Source organism: Diprion similis, chromosome 14, assembly GCF_021155765.1.
Source record: "Diprion similis isolate iyDipSimi1 chromosome 14, iyDipSimi1.1, whole genome shotgun sequence".
NCBI lineage: Eukaryota > Metazoa > Arthropoda > Insecta > Hymenoptera > Diprionidae > Diprion > Diprion similis.
In genome coordinates this window covers 6,157,978-6,174,475 of record NC_060118.1, presented here as the reverse complement: position 1 = coordinate 6,174,475, position 16,498 = coordinate 6,157,978, and the positions used below count along the sequence as shown (strand labels likewise).

Sequence of the window (16,498 nt, the reverse complement as noted above, 5' to 3'; positions counted from 1 at the left end):
GAAACCTGTTTCTTCTCATTTTTGGTTTATCTCATTTTTTACATCCACTCATCGAGTAAACTACGTTATGAGAGTGAATTTTAATTTTCGGCAATCGACTCTATCGAAACTTTATTTTTCAGAATTTTACTCTATCGGAACTTTACTTTTCGGAGCTTTGCTCTATTGTAACTTGAATTTTCAAAATTTTGCATTTTGGGACTTTGATGCGTCGGGTTTGCGACCATTCGAAATTTTTTTGTTTCCTCAAAGTTTGATTTCTCTACTTCAAGTTTCCTCACCAAATAATTTCGAATTGGACACTTTCGGAATTTTTCAAATTCGGAACTTCAACCTCGCTCTAAACTTTAAAAGCTCAATAAACAATAAGGTCAAGATGGTAATAATAATCAAAAAATACGCTCCTTTAGGTGTCATCCAAAACGTGAAAACTGCGTATAGGGCATTCCATGGCAATGGCGTGACGACTGTTTGAAAACCTTGATAACACTATCAATAAGTTGTAGTGGTTTTAAAATGATTAATTAAGAATGAAAAAATGAATAAAAATTCGTTGATGTAGTTGAATTAAAGATAAAGAAAAACTTTGTTTTCTTGCACACTGAACTCAATTTCCAAAGCACTTTTTATTCCTAGGATTAGCACTACATTATACGAAAGAAAATTTTGATCGTGTCAATAACTAGAATAGCTATCTATGTGGCATGCCCGTAAACGGCTTGTTTTTTGGCAAGCGAGTACTGAAATTATCCGAGCCAAAAAACGGTTTACGGGCATGCCACATACAATATTTTTTACGGTATGAGCATTGAAAAGCAAAATGAAGAGTGAGGTTAAATCGCGATCTGTTCGACGAAGCTACTTTATTCGGCAGTTTGGGATGCGCATTTCGAACTGCGCATCAAAACTGCGGAATAAAGACTTTATTCCGCAACTTTGTTCGCTGCCGTATAAAGTGTCACTTCACGGAACGAAAACTGCCACAAAAAGTGGACTTTTCAATGCCCATGCCATAAAATAAAATGTATCCTACCCAAAAATATGATTTGATATTATTCTGTTAGACCTTCTGCATGAAATTCGATCTACTTGATTAACAATAATTCTAGCATAAATGTTAGATTATTGGCATAAATGAAGAAAAACGAGTTATATATATACAACGTGTATTGGTTTTATTTATTTGATGAAATTATACAAAGTTAGAATAAAGGTACGCTCTCGGTGAGCCTCACGCTTCGACTGCGCGATATAAACAAAATAAGCGGGTGCTATACACAGAAAATTAGGCAACGCCCCAATCTTTTCTTGTCTCGCCCATACACACGCACACACATATACATCGTACGACGTATTCCTCAACACTCCCACTCGGCGTACAATGTACATATCGTCATACTTCCATAGCCCACTCTTCTCACGCTACCACATGCTACTCGTATATCTTCACAACATTCAAGCGTTCGATATTTTTCACGAATTTTTCGCGATGGAGAGCCTTCGTAAAAACATCGGCCAATTGATCATCACTGCACACATACTGCACTTGCACTATTTTCTCTTTATTTGCTTCTCTCACATAATGCAGATGCACATCGAAGTGCTTGGTCCTGGCGTGCACTTCCGGGTTCTTGATTAGTCGCAGCGTACTTTGGTTGTCGATGTTCAGCTCAATAGGATCTCTCAGCTCCTTCCCAACGTCCTTCAGGAGCTGCTTCAGCCAATACGCTTCACGCGCACCCTCACAGCTAGCGGCATATTCTGCTTCAGTAGTGGAAAGTGTCACCTTCTTTTGCCTTTGACTCTTCCAAGTCACAGCCCCACCTCCCATGGTGAAGACAAAGCCTGTCGTCGATTGTCGAGTCTCCATGCCAGCAAAGTCTGCGTCAGTATATCCCGCGATAGCTGCTACGGAATTATACGTGATGCCAAACTCTGAGGTCGATTTGAGGTATCTCAAGATTCTTTTTACTGCATTTATATGCTCCGTACTAGGATTTTCCAGGAATCTGCTGGCTACTCCCACGGCATATGCAATATCTGGCCTTGAAACCATCGCGGCATACAACAGCGACCCCACCACTTCGCGATAAGGAAAAACGCCGGCGCAAGTCTCCCTTGCGGCAGTTAGACGAATATTCGCATCGGACGGTGTACTCGACGGCACAGCATCTGTCATGTCGAATTTTGCGATGAGTTTTTCGATGTACGATTTTTGTCCAATACTGATTTTTTTGTTATTTCTGTCTCTCAGTATTTCAACTCCGACGTAATACCGGCACTTTCCGACGGTCATTTCAAAACAGCTTTGCATGTAATCAATCACGTCTTTCAAAACATCGCCATTTTTTGACAGAATAAGTCCATCGTCCACGTACAATAACAGAAACACGTCGTGTCCGTCGACTCTCCCACTGAACACGCATGGATCCGCCGCACTGGCCACGAAGTTGAATTTTCGCAAACACGAGATAAATTTCTGATTCCACATTCTCGAGGCCTGTTTCAATCCGTACAAGCTTTTCTTTAACTTGCACACCGAGTTCTTGTCAATTATATCGAGCCCTTGTGGCGGCTCCATAAAGATTTCTTCCTCCAATTCTCCGTTCAGGAAAGCGCACTTAACGTCGAACTGAACAATCTCTAGGTCATCTTGCGCGGCGATACACAACATAATTCTCACTGAGTCATATCTCACCACGGGGGAGAAAACATCCGTATAGTCAACTCCTTCCCGCTGTGAGAATCCTCTCGCCACGAGACGAGCTTTTGCTCTCACTTCCTCTGAATAACCGGGTGCGTTTTTCACTTTGAACACCCACTTGCACGTCACTATGTTCCTGTGTGGCGGTCTCGCAGTCAATTCCCATGTCTCGTTTTTTTTGAGAGCATCAAGCTCCTCACGCATGGCTTGTAGCCACTTGTCAGCATCTTTGGAAGCAATTGCCTCCTCGTACGTGCTGACTTCTTCAATGATTGCGCTGTGACCGTTTTCTTCATATCTGTCCGGCTCGTAAATGTATGGTCTCAAATTGTAACGTGGCTCTTCACCACTATTCTCAGCTGCGTCGACAAAAGCTTCAAGATTTTCATTATCGTCCACTCGCTCGTCTGCTGGTCTGAAGTTTTCTCCGTCTGTGGCATCCTCGTCAGCCAGGACAACGACAGGTAAGTCCTCTTCCTCGGACCTTTTTTTTTTAATAGAGTCCTCGTTGATCACAGCGTCGCAGCTGACAATTATCTTCCTCTTGCTTGGGTCGTAGAGTCTGTAATTCTTCGCACTTGACTCGTATCCTACAAGATACATCTTTCTAGCCCTGGCATCCCACTTTTTTTGACCAGTCTCTTTCGGGACGTGTACGTAAGCCTCCGAACCAAAGATTCTCACGTGACCGAGGTCAGGCTTACTCTCAAACCAGAGCTCGAAAGGAGTTTTTATTGGATTTTTGGCATTCGGGGTTCTATTTAGAATATACACCGCTGTACGAACAGCCTCAGACCACAAACTCACGTGCAGACCACTGGCCAACAGCATCGTCCGAGCAGACTCTTGAATGGTCCTATTCTCACGTTCCACGCGGCCGTTTTGTTCAGGCGTGTAGGGCGACGTTCTTTCATGGATTATTCCTCTCTCTCGCAGTAGTTTCGACATGCCTTCGTTCACGAACTCTAAACCATTATCGGTCCTGATCGACTTTATCCGATTTCCAGTAATAGTTTCGACTGCACTGATTTGTTCTTTTATTTTGCTGACGACGTCAGACTTCTGTGCTAAGAAATGCACGTATCGAAAACTGGTGGCCTCGTCCTTTACCACCAGGATGTACCTGTAGCCTCCCACTGAAGTCACATGCATCGGACCACAAACGTCCGCATGGAGTCTTTCTCCGGGTTGGCACTGACGAATCTCACGAGATGGGTGGGAAATGCGATGCATCTTTCCCACAGCACAGTCTGCACAAAAGAATCTATTTTCCGCAGCGAATGATACACCATTTACGGTGTTTTTATTCACCATATTTTGCATCATCTTGAAACCCAAGTGTCCCAGTCTCTGGTGCCACCTATAGCACGATTCAGTGGTCGTGTTATATGCCTCACATGCTCGATTAACTCGCAGACCCAGGCGATATTGATTCATGGTGTCTTTTACACCAATGACCGCCACTTTTCCGTTCGCGAATCGCACTTCACACTCGCGTTCTTTCTCGATAATAACAAATCCGCGTGACGTTACTGTCCCCGTCGAGAAAAGGTTGGGTCCTAGACCGGGCACGTATTGCACCTTTTCCAACACACACGACTCCCACTGAGACCCGTTCCACATTGACGCGTGAATATTGCCTACACCATGTATCGGTAATTTTGCATTGCTTGCTACACGCACAAATCTCCCGGTCGGTGTCTCGTCGAGTTCACTGAACCAGTCTTTTCTACTCGTCATGTGCTGCGTCGCGCCCGAGTCAACAATCCACACATCTCTCAGCGCGCTACTTTTAATTTCATTTGGCAGTACTACGAATGCCGTGTCGTTCCTGGGAAAAGTACAAGCTCGAAAAACCGTGTAGCTCTTGGAATTCCTTCTGCCCTCGTTGTTTACATCTTCGTTCTCTGGACATTCGCGTTGCCAGTGTCCGGTCTGTCCACATTTATGACACTGTGATTCCCTTTTTTTTTGTGCGATCAATTTGTTGTCTCTCGGCTTCGACCATGGCTTTTGTTTTCCTCTCACTGCGAAGGCTCCGTCTTCAGTGGTCTTGGTCTTGTTTATTTGATCTTCTTCTTGCCGTAGGCGAGCTAACAGGCTATTAAGATCTCGGCCCTCTTTTATATTATACCAAACGGTCTTAAAATTTTGAAATTTTGGCGTGAGACTACTGATGATTCTCGACATTTTAATATTGTCGGATAGTTCCTCCCCTTGATCCTCAATTTCTGCCGCGATTTTCATCACTTTCGAGACGTATGTCGTCACAGATTCGTCCTCGGCCATTTGTAGGGCGAAGTATTCCTCGTACAGAGTCATCACGCTCACTTCGCTTCTCTTTTGATGAATAGCACTCAGTTTTTCATAGATCTCCTTTGCTGTGCTGCATGTCAGCACGTTCATTGCTTGATCGCTCTCTAATGACGCAATCAAAATCGCCATCGCCTTGCCATCTTTTTCGTTAAAGGCATCAACTTGTTCTGGAGTCGCCCCTGCTGCAATCACCTCACGTACATACTTATTCAGCCCTTTTCCACGCAATATAGCATCAACTTGAAATTTCCACAGTTTATAGTTGCTCTCGTTGAGCTTGTGAGCAATGGTGATCGATCCCGTGTCAGCCATTTTTCTCACGCGAATAATTTCACACCGACTTTGACGGGCACTGATTTTACTCACTTTGCGCGTTTCTCTTTATTTTATGCACTCCAGAGATACTCCGCGCTCTGGGCCCATAACCTGTTAGATTATTGGCATAAATGAAGAAAAACGAGTTATATATATACAACGTGTATTGGTTTTATTTATTTGATGAAATTATACAAAGTTAGAATAAAGGTACGCTCTCGGTGAGCCTCACGCTTCGACTGCGCGATATAAACAAAATAAGCGGGTGCTATACACAGAAAATTAGGCAACGCCCCAATCTTTTCTTGTCTCGCCCATACACACGCACACACATATACATCGTACGACGTATTCCTCAACAATAAATTGAGAAGAATATCAAGGCGATCATCATTAACTTTCTAATCATGCCAATTTCAATCAATCATACAAAAATGAAAACAGCAAAAAGAAAGCTGAAACATCGATTTTCTATTCGCATGCGTAGGTTTCTGGATATAATTATTCAAGCGGAGCTGTTAGTTTTGCGAAACGACGAAACTCTACTCTACCTTTGTAAGATTAAATTCACCTATTTATTAGATCAAAATTCGCAGTGCAGGAGCTTGGAAAACGTGGGGGTTGATGATATAATCTTTTCAAGTGGGTCGCTGCGCTTTGTGGGAAAGGAAACGTGAGCTGCATGAACTGAGTGTGAAAAAAAAAAAAAAATGGAATGGAACGGGGACGAAAGAACAAGAAAGAATAAACGAAAAAAAAAGAATAATGCTTGGCATAGTTTCACCGCACCTACAGATTATTATACTCTGCATTGTATTGCAATGCATGAAATTTGCAGTTATCAAATTGCAGAGTGCGCAGTTTTGTATAATATTGCATTTCTCAAAGTAAAATATACCGAAGAGTGTTTTTTATATTCGTAAACAGGGTTGCAAAAATGTTTTATTATTCATTTTCAATTACTAATTACATAAAGAAAAATGCATTTATATTCGTATTGATTAATAATTACATGGTAAAAATTTGAATTAAAGTCAAAATAATTAATAATTACAAAGGAAAATTAAGTAGTAATCATTAATTACTCTAGTAATGTAATTAATTAGTTGCAAGCCTGTTCGTAAATGATATTCCGAAAAATTTGAATGTTGAGAGTAAACAACTTTCGTTGCTTTGTTACAATAACTAACAAGTTATGTGAATGTATTTGCTTCAATGTACAATAATAATCGATTTATATGAAGCATCAAAATTTTAATCTTGTCAAGACCTTTTGTTAACACTAAATCAAAAGTTATTTTCATGTTTGAAGAATCCTACGATATTTCCTTTTTTCATTCACCCAACTTCTGCTTTTCACTTATCTGTATTTCACTGATATTTACGGTCTCGATTTCTCCGTGGATCAATTATCTGAGCTGTGATATAGTTTTGGATCAAAAAAACTCAGAACAGAAATTGAAAATGTGTGTGTTTTATGGGACTATTACAAAGGTGCAGTAAACTATGAAATGGAAACCAAAAGTTCGAGGCTTCGCTTGCGGAGGTAGAAAAATTTGTCGGAAAAATTTTGTTTTCTCTCACGGAATTTCCACATGAGAATAAAAGTAAATAATTCATGGCATATTCCTTCTTCCGTTATTTCGCACATGGTGTTCGCTTTCTCCTTTTTTCGCAAGTTTATCCTTACGTCAAATTTGGCGATATCCGGCCCGCGAATATTATCCTATGATAAGGTAGTCTTCGAAAGTTCTTTAAAATATCACATAAAAAATGATAAACGACCCTCTTATTTTTCAAGCTAATATTTAACCCGGCATTCGTTCGGATTTCAGGAATGGAAGAAATATGCACGACGTGGACTGTGGGATGTACGCGTTTTCACCCTCGACGTCGACAAGGGTACGTAATCTCCCAAAATTTACGAGTACGACGTTTGTTCTGTTATACGCGTGTTAACAGGTAGCGTGCAAACCTACAAACAGGCTTTCATGAAAAAGTTGTGCAAACATGGCATGCTGGGAAAACGTGGGAAGAATGAGAAAAAACAAACACGAAATAAAGAAGGGATGATGCGAGCAGGTATTGTTTACATGTTTGAATCGTGCGAAATAAAATGTTTCCAAAAATCTGAGAAAGAATTTTCGAAATATTTCACAAGATTTGTAGATCAGAAGTAATAATTTGTCGTAGCATCGTGGGAATTGTTGATTTTAGAAAAATTAAAATCCGACCACGTTTTGCAGTCGTAAGTCCTGGGAATTTGAAAATTTTTTTAGGAACGTGTTGGAGAAACTCTCAAACATTTGTTAATCGATATGAGATGAAAAATTAAACCGGTCTAAAAAAACTTCTTGTAAGTGAAGAATAGAAGTTTTGAGAATTTTTTCACCGTCTAACCAATGTTTTAGTTGTTAAAAAAAATTGGTCTTCAAATGTTTGAAAAAATACCCCACGTAAATTAAAACAGTTTATGTTTTCGACTTGTGGTCACCGACCATAATTCAATTTTATGGAATATACGTAGAAAAGTTTTTTCGCCCACGTAATTCTTCATTAAAAAACGAAGAAAATGAGATCCTATAGGACAGATAGAATTTACAAGATTGGGGCATTTTTTCATCCCCTGTTACCGGAATAGGTAGAAAGAAAAAATGACGTTACCCTCCTAGAGTAAAAAAGATTCTTTTCAAAATCACTTTCAATATTTACAAATATCTAATAAATTGAATAAGAAGTTTAAAAAAATTCAGGGCACTGTTTCGGAGTTGGGAAAATTGCAGAAATTTTTTTTAACGAAATCAAAAATAGTTCCGTTTCCTTTTAAATTGAAATTCACAATGTAAATTTGTCGAAGATGAGAATTTTTCGGAGATTGGCCTACCTTGTGAGGATCCAAGGGTGGGGGAGCCGCGGATGGTCGATGATGGACAGACGCGACCCATCCTAGGCTGCTGCTTCGACGAGTAGCCATTGCCAACGGACATTATCACAGTGGTACCTTTCAGTGTCAAGAGTTTCTCCAGTGTCCTGTGGCTTTCGGATCACTAGGCACCAGCCACCAAAGCCCAGTGCCTGTAACCAAAAAGTATGAGCAGAGATTAACGATAAGACAAGCCGAAGGAGACACTCAAATTATGAGGCGCAATCATCCCTAGAAGAAAAAGACCACGAGACATGCTAGGGAATAATTATGGCGGGGTTTGTGGAAAAGCGTATCTGATTGTTTTTTTTTTTAGGAGATTTTTTATTTTGTGATATATAGCGACGATGTAAAAAGACAAAACATGATGCTGAGGGATTGATCTGATCACGATTACAAATATTACAAATTGATCACAGATAATATAGGGATTTTGGGAGAAAACCACAAAGATTACGACAAGATTACATAGATTAGCAAGTAATTACAAAGATCCTGTGAATCGCAAAGATTACATGTGATTACGAAGATTACAAGATTAACTTGTAGAATGTCGCAAGAATGTCGAGGATTACAAGAATGACACGAAAGATGCTAAGGAATAAACAAGATTACAACAATTCATAATGGATATATGAGATTACAGGAGTTTGTTAGGATTGCAAGGATTTCAATGATTACCAAAGATTTCAAGGATTTCAAAAATAACGTGAAGAATAAAAAGAGATCAGCAAAAAGAATTACAATGGATTTAAAATATTGCAGGGATTTCGTTGGTTGAAAAGATTCCGAGGATTTCAAAGATCACGAAAATAACATGAAGATTACAAAGAAATTGCGAATATTACGAGGGACTATAAAAATTGAGAGGATCGCAGAAAGATTGCAAAGATTATCGGGATTTCAAGGTTTACGAATATTGCGTGTACAATACAAAGAGATAATAATAGATTACAAGGTATTACAAAATTGACCAGTGATTGCAATGATTACAAGGGTTTCAAGGACTGGAAAAGATTAAAAATGATTACAAGGGATTAGAAAAATTGCATAAGATACGGAATTCACGATCTCTAATGTTTTAGAGATTTGACGGGACTTGATAAAAATTTTCTAACAGACTTCAAGGGACTTCACAAAGCTTTAATAAAAATCGAATAGGATTTGATAGAATTTCATGGTAATTTTCGATGATGATAAAAAATTTCGATGGATTCAACCGAAGGTCAAAGATTTTATTCCGTAATTTAATCGACAGTTTTTTCGCATTTCTCTCAGACGCGAAAACAAGGAGAAAAGAAAAAAACAAATTAAGAAAGGTTGCGACATTAAAAAATAGAGCGATACGTGATATTTTCGAGAGATTGCTGCACGTTAAAATGGCGTAGTGAAAAACTAATAGACAGTGACAGTTTATTGAACAACTGATGCTGATAAGAAAAAAAAGCTTTCACCCCCGCAATCCGAGCCACGGGGGATAATGAGCTTGAAATTCTAATTTAAACTTTTCGCGGAATGCTGGGAACTTGAGTTATGTAATCGTTGTTGTTTATCAAAGTAATTTGTATCACGTGGTCGCTGCGAACAGCTGAGCAGGTGGCACAAGCGTGGCTCAAAAACTGCCTAAAAATTAAATAAATTCCCAAGTCCAACGTGCTCTGTGCAATCTCAAAATTCAGGAGGAATTTTGTCGAACATTTGGCGTGAAATAATGAACCTGTTGTTGAAAGGGGATTTTTTCGTGGACGATGGAATTTTTATTTCTTTCCATCTAAATATGATAAGAAAAAAATAATAAGATCTAATTGGGATTTCTAATTACGAATTCAGATTCGTGATTAACGATTTAAAAGCCCTGAGGCGCCACATTACATGAAAATATTACGATCTTTGTCTTTTGAACTACTCTAATTAATCCACTATTACAAGTTTTGAAAGTTTGACCTCGGATTAGCCGATCGGTTACCCAAAAAATCTCCACCTACTAATTTCTACCAAAATCGGAATATTTTTAACTTTGTTTTCCACCATATTGGATTCTCCATTTTGGATTTCGCAAGTCTGACCTCAGAATATTGAGCAGCTACCTAAAAAACCTTCGAATACCAATTTTCATAAGAATCTAAATGTTTTTAGTATTTTTTCAAGCCCATTGAATCCGCGAAATTTGAACTTTACAAATCTGACTTTAGATTCGCGATTAGCGACCCAAAAGATTCTCAAGATATGATGACTTTTATTTTATTTTTTTGTAATTTCGTAATTTAAATAATTCAAAAAATACTAATCCGATCAAATGCAAAATCTACTCCGTTCTAGGCTTATAAAGACTGCGACGATTAAGACTAAGATCATTAAAATCCGGTAATTCCTTCTCGAGATATAGTTGGACAAAAAAATTGATTGATAAATGCAATATTAACTTTTTATCTATGGAGAGATGAACCAATGGTAGGTAAAGTAGGGGAACGATCTGAAATGAGTGAGTAGGTAAGGTAGAGGAGAACGATCTGGAGTAAGTGAGTGAGTAGAAGGATATAGAAGGTACTCGAAAAGAGGAAAGTATTGAAAAAAAAGAAAAAAAACGGGCGAGGTAGTCAGATGAGATGTGACACCGAGAATTTAATGCGATTTGTGAGAAAATACGAAACAAAGTAAGCAAAGAATAGTGATGTTGAGTTTTATAAAACTACCTATCCCAAACTCCTTAACAAAATTGATCAAAAACACACACAGTCGTCGATTTCGGTACGTCGAAAAATAACTTCCTTTTCTCCCTGACAGCAGAGAAACGGGAATTTAAAATAGAAGTAAGCCATACCCGAGATCGCAAGAATGAGGTTAGGAATGGTCAGGTCCAGAACGGCGACACATAGAGAGCTCGATGAGCTGTTACGGAGTAATAAATTTGATTGTCTCTGCACAGTGGCGGTAATTCCACAGAGAGAAATGACGTAGCACTTGCTCTTTATTATGGCCGCGCTAAACTGCCGGCGGTACGAGGAATAGGTTACTTATGTGGGGTTGAGTGTATATGCCCGCAGCTGTACGCACGGCAACATAAACCGATCCAACAACATACACTAAACGTGAGCACGGGTATAACTACAATACAGAAGGCATAAGGTAGTAGGCATGGATGTATACCATGAAAGCCTCGTGGTTCTGGCAGACGGTCGATACTTCACGGTCCGAATGGTACACAAAGCGAGAAGTTGTTAAAAAGGCACAATTCTTCTGTGCACGGGTCGCCGGATTCCCACATCCTTCAATAAGTCAGGCCTGCAACGTCATTTGGCAAATGTGGCGTGCCATGTCACGTGGTTTTGGCCCAATGTAATCCTTTTTGCAAAATTATTATACTCGTCGAGATGCAGTAGCTATAGATTCTTAAGTTCGGTAACAAGACACCCGGAACAATGCACGCCGTAGACATTGGCCGGTACATCAGCCGAGAACCCATGAGGCAAAACAGCCATAAAACGAGAACCTTTTTCCTCCACTTCCGACTCACACATTTGGCAACCAAGTGTACGATCGTAAAAAGCAATTTTCCTGGGCTTCGTTCTTACAGCCCCGTCGTCTATGGGGCTTTCCAACATTTCTTCGTCTATTGTTCCATTCCACATACCCTTTCCAAGAAGCCCTATGTAGCAATATTCCTTCTCCCACAACGCATTTCCAGTAAAAAGCCACCAATCCTGAAAATCCACCAATCAATACAAAACGACCAAACTGCACCCTCTTTTCAAATCTTCCTTCGAAACACCCGCCGAGAACTCAGTCTACCGCAATTCTTCAAATCGTTAACTCCAACTGTTTTGCCATTCGAACTATAACCGATATTCAAGGTAACATAAATTATTTATCAGATATAAAGAACTTAGCAAAAATAAGCGCGACTTCTAAATTTCGTTGTAGAAAATATCATCAAGTTTGTATTAATACAACTAATTATACTTCAAGTTTCTTTTTATTAAACAGTGTCTAATCATTTACATCAATCATCTCATCCTCAAATAGAATTAGCCGTACAAAAGCGGTGTCAACCTGTGACGACTGATTCGAAGGTTTGAAAAATAAGGTTTGAATCTTAGACCGATAAAAACAATCTCCTGCGATGTTATTGTTGGAACCAACAATAGTGGGTGCCAATGAAACAGCATCTTAAATATGTAATAGAAATAAATCTGAGCAAGTTTTAATGACACAAGCTAAGATATCAAGAACTTTATAAAAGCTTTTATCGTTTTAACATTGACAATGATTACACTCGGACATTTTCGATCCAATTTTTATGTTTTGCTGGCTTATTGTACAGACTAGATACTCGCAAATTGTACGAATAATATTCAAGAAACCCTACGTTAAAGTGTAAGTTAAGACATCTGAACGTAATTGTTAACGATAATTTATTGTACTGTACGCGCACTAATATATTTTAAAATACTCTCGAGATAAGCATTCGTAAAGTTTTTCTGGGACGATCTCTGGAGGTGAATGAAATAATCTCAAAAACGTTAGTATTGGATATAAAAAAAAAAATTAATATTATTTGGAACCTTCTAATTATATCTCAAATCGTTATTCGAATTTGCTCCGATTTATTTCTTTCACAAAGTAGGAATGTTGTTTCATTCCTGTTCACTACCACTGGTGTAAATAATACCGCTGACATTCCTAAATTTTGATGTAGACTTTGAGTTCGATTCACCCTTAGGAGGACACTTTAGTGAAACTTCAAACTTTCTCGATCGACAAGAGATTTCAACTGTCGATAAAGTTGCATGGATGAAGTGTTTTCTTCCAGGTTTGAACTGATTACATTCGATAAATTCTTAGATATCAGTTCTACCAACGTCACAAATCGGTGATTTTCTAAAAGCTCCTAGTGGAACAATTGACATCCAAATGATTATTCCGATACAAATGATTGGCGTGAAATAATGTTCCTCAAATTAATGTTCATAATATAAAGAAAGACATCGTTCTTTGTATTATTGTCTCACAATCAGAGTGGTTGGCTTAATTGAATTAACAATACGTAGCGAGTTTGTTTTTATGAATGCAAAACATTGCTTAAAAAATAAAAAACCAAATGACTAACTACAATTCAGTCAATCGAATTAAATACGGTCGAAATAGTTATACTCTCCCAAACATCATTCACGTTGTATTAAGGTTATGTAGCACTCCTACCTTTACCGAACGAGCAAACTAACCCCCCTACCAACATTAAATAAACAACCGAACGGAAAGCTTTCAAATTTCGACGGTGCATAGCTCTTTTGTAACGGAATTCAGGAAAGTTACTCATATCCTGATAATCGTTCAAAATGGATCAGTTTGCCCGCTCGGTAAAGGTAGGAGTCCAACGTGACCCTAAGGTATAACCTCATTATCGTCAACCACTCGAGTCTTGTGTTGTTAACAACAAGCGAGCCCACCGATATTATTGTGATTTTTGACTGAGATAAGTCAGCAAAATTAATTTCAATTTTTTTTTTTATTATACCGTGAAAGTAAAATACCGATATCATTGATATATTGCGGTAGAACGAATTGATGAGGAGAAATACAAACAGCGAAGTGCTACGGCTGATAGGGCATAACTCCCGTGCCTCACAATTCCCACCACGCACTTTAGATCGGCAGTAAAGTTTACAGTTCAATGGCACGCGAGAAACTGAGGGCTGAGCTTCCCCTACCCTGCCATCGAATGGCGGACCGAGTGTTTCACCCAAGCACGTGGTGTGAGTATATATGGTGTGTCTAGGAGTGCAGCTTCTTTTTCTAAAAAAGTTTCTCTCTCGCGCTGGACTGGACTTAAGTAAGATGTGTACCAACGGCGCCAAAATCCCCTAGATCGGTGGTGATTAATTGTTGTGATGTTGAATCTGCGCGGGGAAAAAATGAGCGGGACTTTAGATAGCTCACACGACAAATATACACGATGACATTACCGAGCAGGGTAGCGTCCGCGAGAAAAATAATTCCCTAACAATATAGGGATTTCTTTAGACAGTTGATACACATCTCACTTAAGGGCTCTGACTTCGGAGTAACCGGAGTGTCGTAGGAGTTATAGGCACACCATGCATACTCAGACCACACCATAGCATGCAGTTGAACTCGCAGTGAACGCAAAATAACTGTTTTGTAGTCTCGACGATGAGACGACGACGACAGAACATTTCACACGATTTTATCCCTACTTTTTACGGCTTACTGCAGTTACTACAAGTGTTAAGGGCTGCATGGGACAGACCGTTGGGTCGAAATCGTATTGCAAGAAAAAAGAGGCGAAACTAAATTCAAAAAGTATTATTCTGTAAATTTTGTGGAGTGAAAAGCGAAGCACTTCTGTAGAAGTGAGATTTTACTACAGAAAATTTACAAAAAATATGCGGAAAATTGGAGAACTCTTAATTTTCTTGAATAAAATGTCAGTTATGTACAAGAAATTTAGGAAAAAAATTTATAGAATTATAAAGCTTTCCAATTTTTCTGGGGTAAAATCTTATTTTGGTCAGAGTGCATCGATTTCTACTCAAAAATCGAAAATCTACGAATTTCGACGAAAAAATTACAGGACACTGAAGCTAAGTTAATTACGTTCAAATAGGCACTAATCATTCAAAGTAGTCCATAAATTAAACTGTTTGAAATCAAATTGTAAATCGAAGGAACGTGAATGGTGCAATATTCTTTGTAATAACGATGCATCAATCGAAATAACTTGACATTGGAAATCATTGCAAATCACCTAAAATCACGTGGTAAAGTTGAAGAAATCGTGCGTCAAACTCTCTACTTAAAAAAGTCCTCTACTTAAAAAAATCCTTATAGTATAGAATGAAAATATGAAGACTATAAACTTCAAATGATAATCAGAGAAATCATCTTATTCGAACATATTTTAATTGAAAAATATGTATAAGCTCGTTTGATTCTGATGAATAGATAATTGCTCATTTTATTGCACAATGAATGCCTAATATATATTCTCAGTCTGTTAGAGGAACAAAGAAAAACCGTGTCCTTGACCTTTTTATTTGAAAATATTATACCGTATGTCCATGAGGAGCGTGCGCACCTTATGCGCGTGCGTCATGCCGCCTGATTGACGAATCGCGAATGTCAGAAAATGTCCCTAGGAGCCTACAGCTAACGATGGGTTCCTAGGGACATTGTCTGACATTCGCGATTGGTCTTGCTTCAGCTGCTCAATCAGACGGTAACCGTCGGCCAATAAAATTCGAACGACTTGACGTATGCGCATGAGGTGCGCACTTTTCTGATGGTCACACGGTACAACTCTAGATAACATTTGATTCAATTTGTCAGGATGTCTAGACACCTGCAGCGATGCTCCTAGAAACTGTGTCAAACTTCTCACCTCCATTAATACTTGAACTCGGGCAATTTTGTCCGTCTTCTATTATATATCTGCAGTAGTTAACACGAGTGATTAAATTCAATTATGCATGTGGATAGAATTCATACATAAGTATTACATACACAAGTAATCGTCGTATGTGAGATAATTATATGTACATATAAGCCAAGGACTAAAGGCTCACGAATCCTCTCACCACTCACATTTTTTCCCCAAATTTTTTCCACATTTTTCCTTCGCCATTTTGAGTCAATAGTCATTGTCTGCAACGCGTCTTCCCATCGTACGCACCCGAAGTAATCAATCACCGATCGCCTCGGCTACCGGCCGATATACGATGGAGTAATTCTCTCAGGAAATTCAGATGGCGTATATATAGGTACGGTAACTTGAATATATTCTAATACGTTGGAAGATTTATAAGACATCCGAATCAACACTGCATACAAATGCTGGAGTGCTCATTAATACGTCATTAATTCACCTTCAGTTTAAGAAAATGTCGAAATATTCTAGTCCGAAATCACATTGCGAATATATTTTTATATCTATGGGACATCCTAGTGCAAAAGTTTCAATTTTTTAAAAATGTTTTTTGAAGTCACCCGATAGTCCAGACGGGATATTGTATGCACCTGGCATCGCTGATTGATCGTTGAAGTAGAAAATTTGTATGAAAATTTCGCACTTGAAACTTTAAATGCGGTTTTTTTGAAACGTGGTTTTTCAAAACGGTGTACAACCTCAAAGTAAGTGTTTGCAAGTTCTCCTCCTCAAATGTCGACACAACATTCTTCACGCCATTCTTTAGCTTGCCATGGAAGCTATTTTCTTTTTTTAA

The 16,498-nt window shown here is 38.8% G+C and overlaps 1 protein-coding gene across 1 annotated transcript in view; it reads right to left on the bottom strand.

Annotated features, from left to right (window-relative positions):
* Nucleotides 1-16,498, bottom strand: part of LOC124414558 — a 100,352-nt gene that overhangs the window by 32,433 nt on the left and 51,421 nt on the right. Inside the window, exon 12 of the mRNA XM_046895522.1 lies at nt 8,220-8,410. Within this exon, the coding sequence (XP_046751478.1) occupies nt 8,282-8,410 (129 nt within the window). The 3' untranslated portion in view covers nt 8,220-8,281. The remainder of the gene's footprint in view (nt 1-8,219; nt 8,411-16,498) is intronic.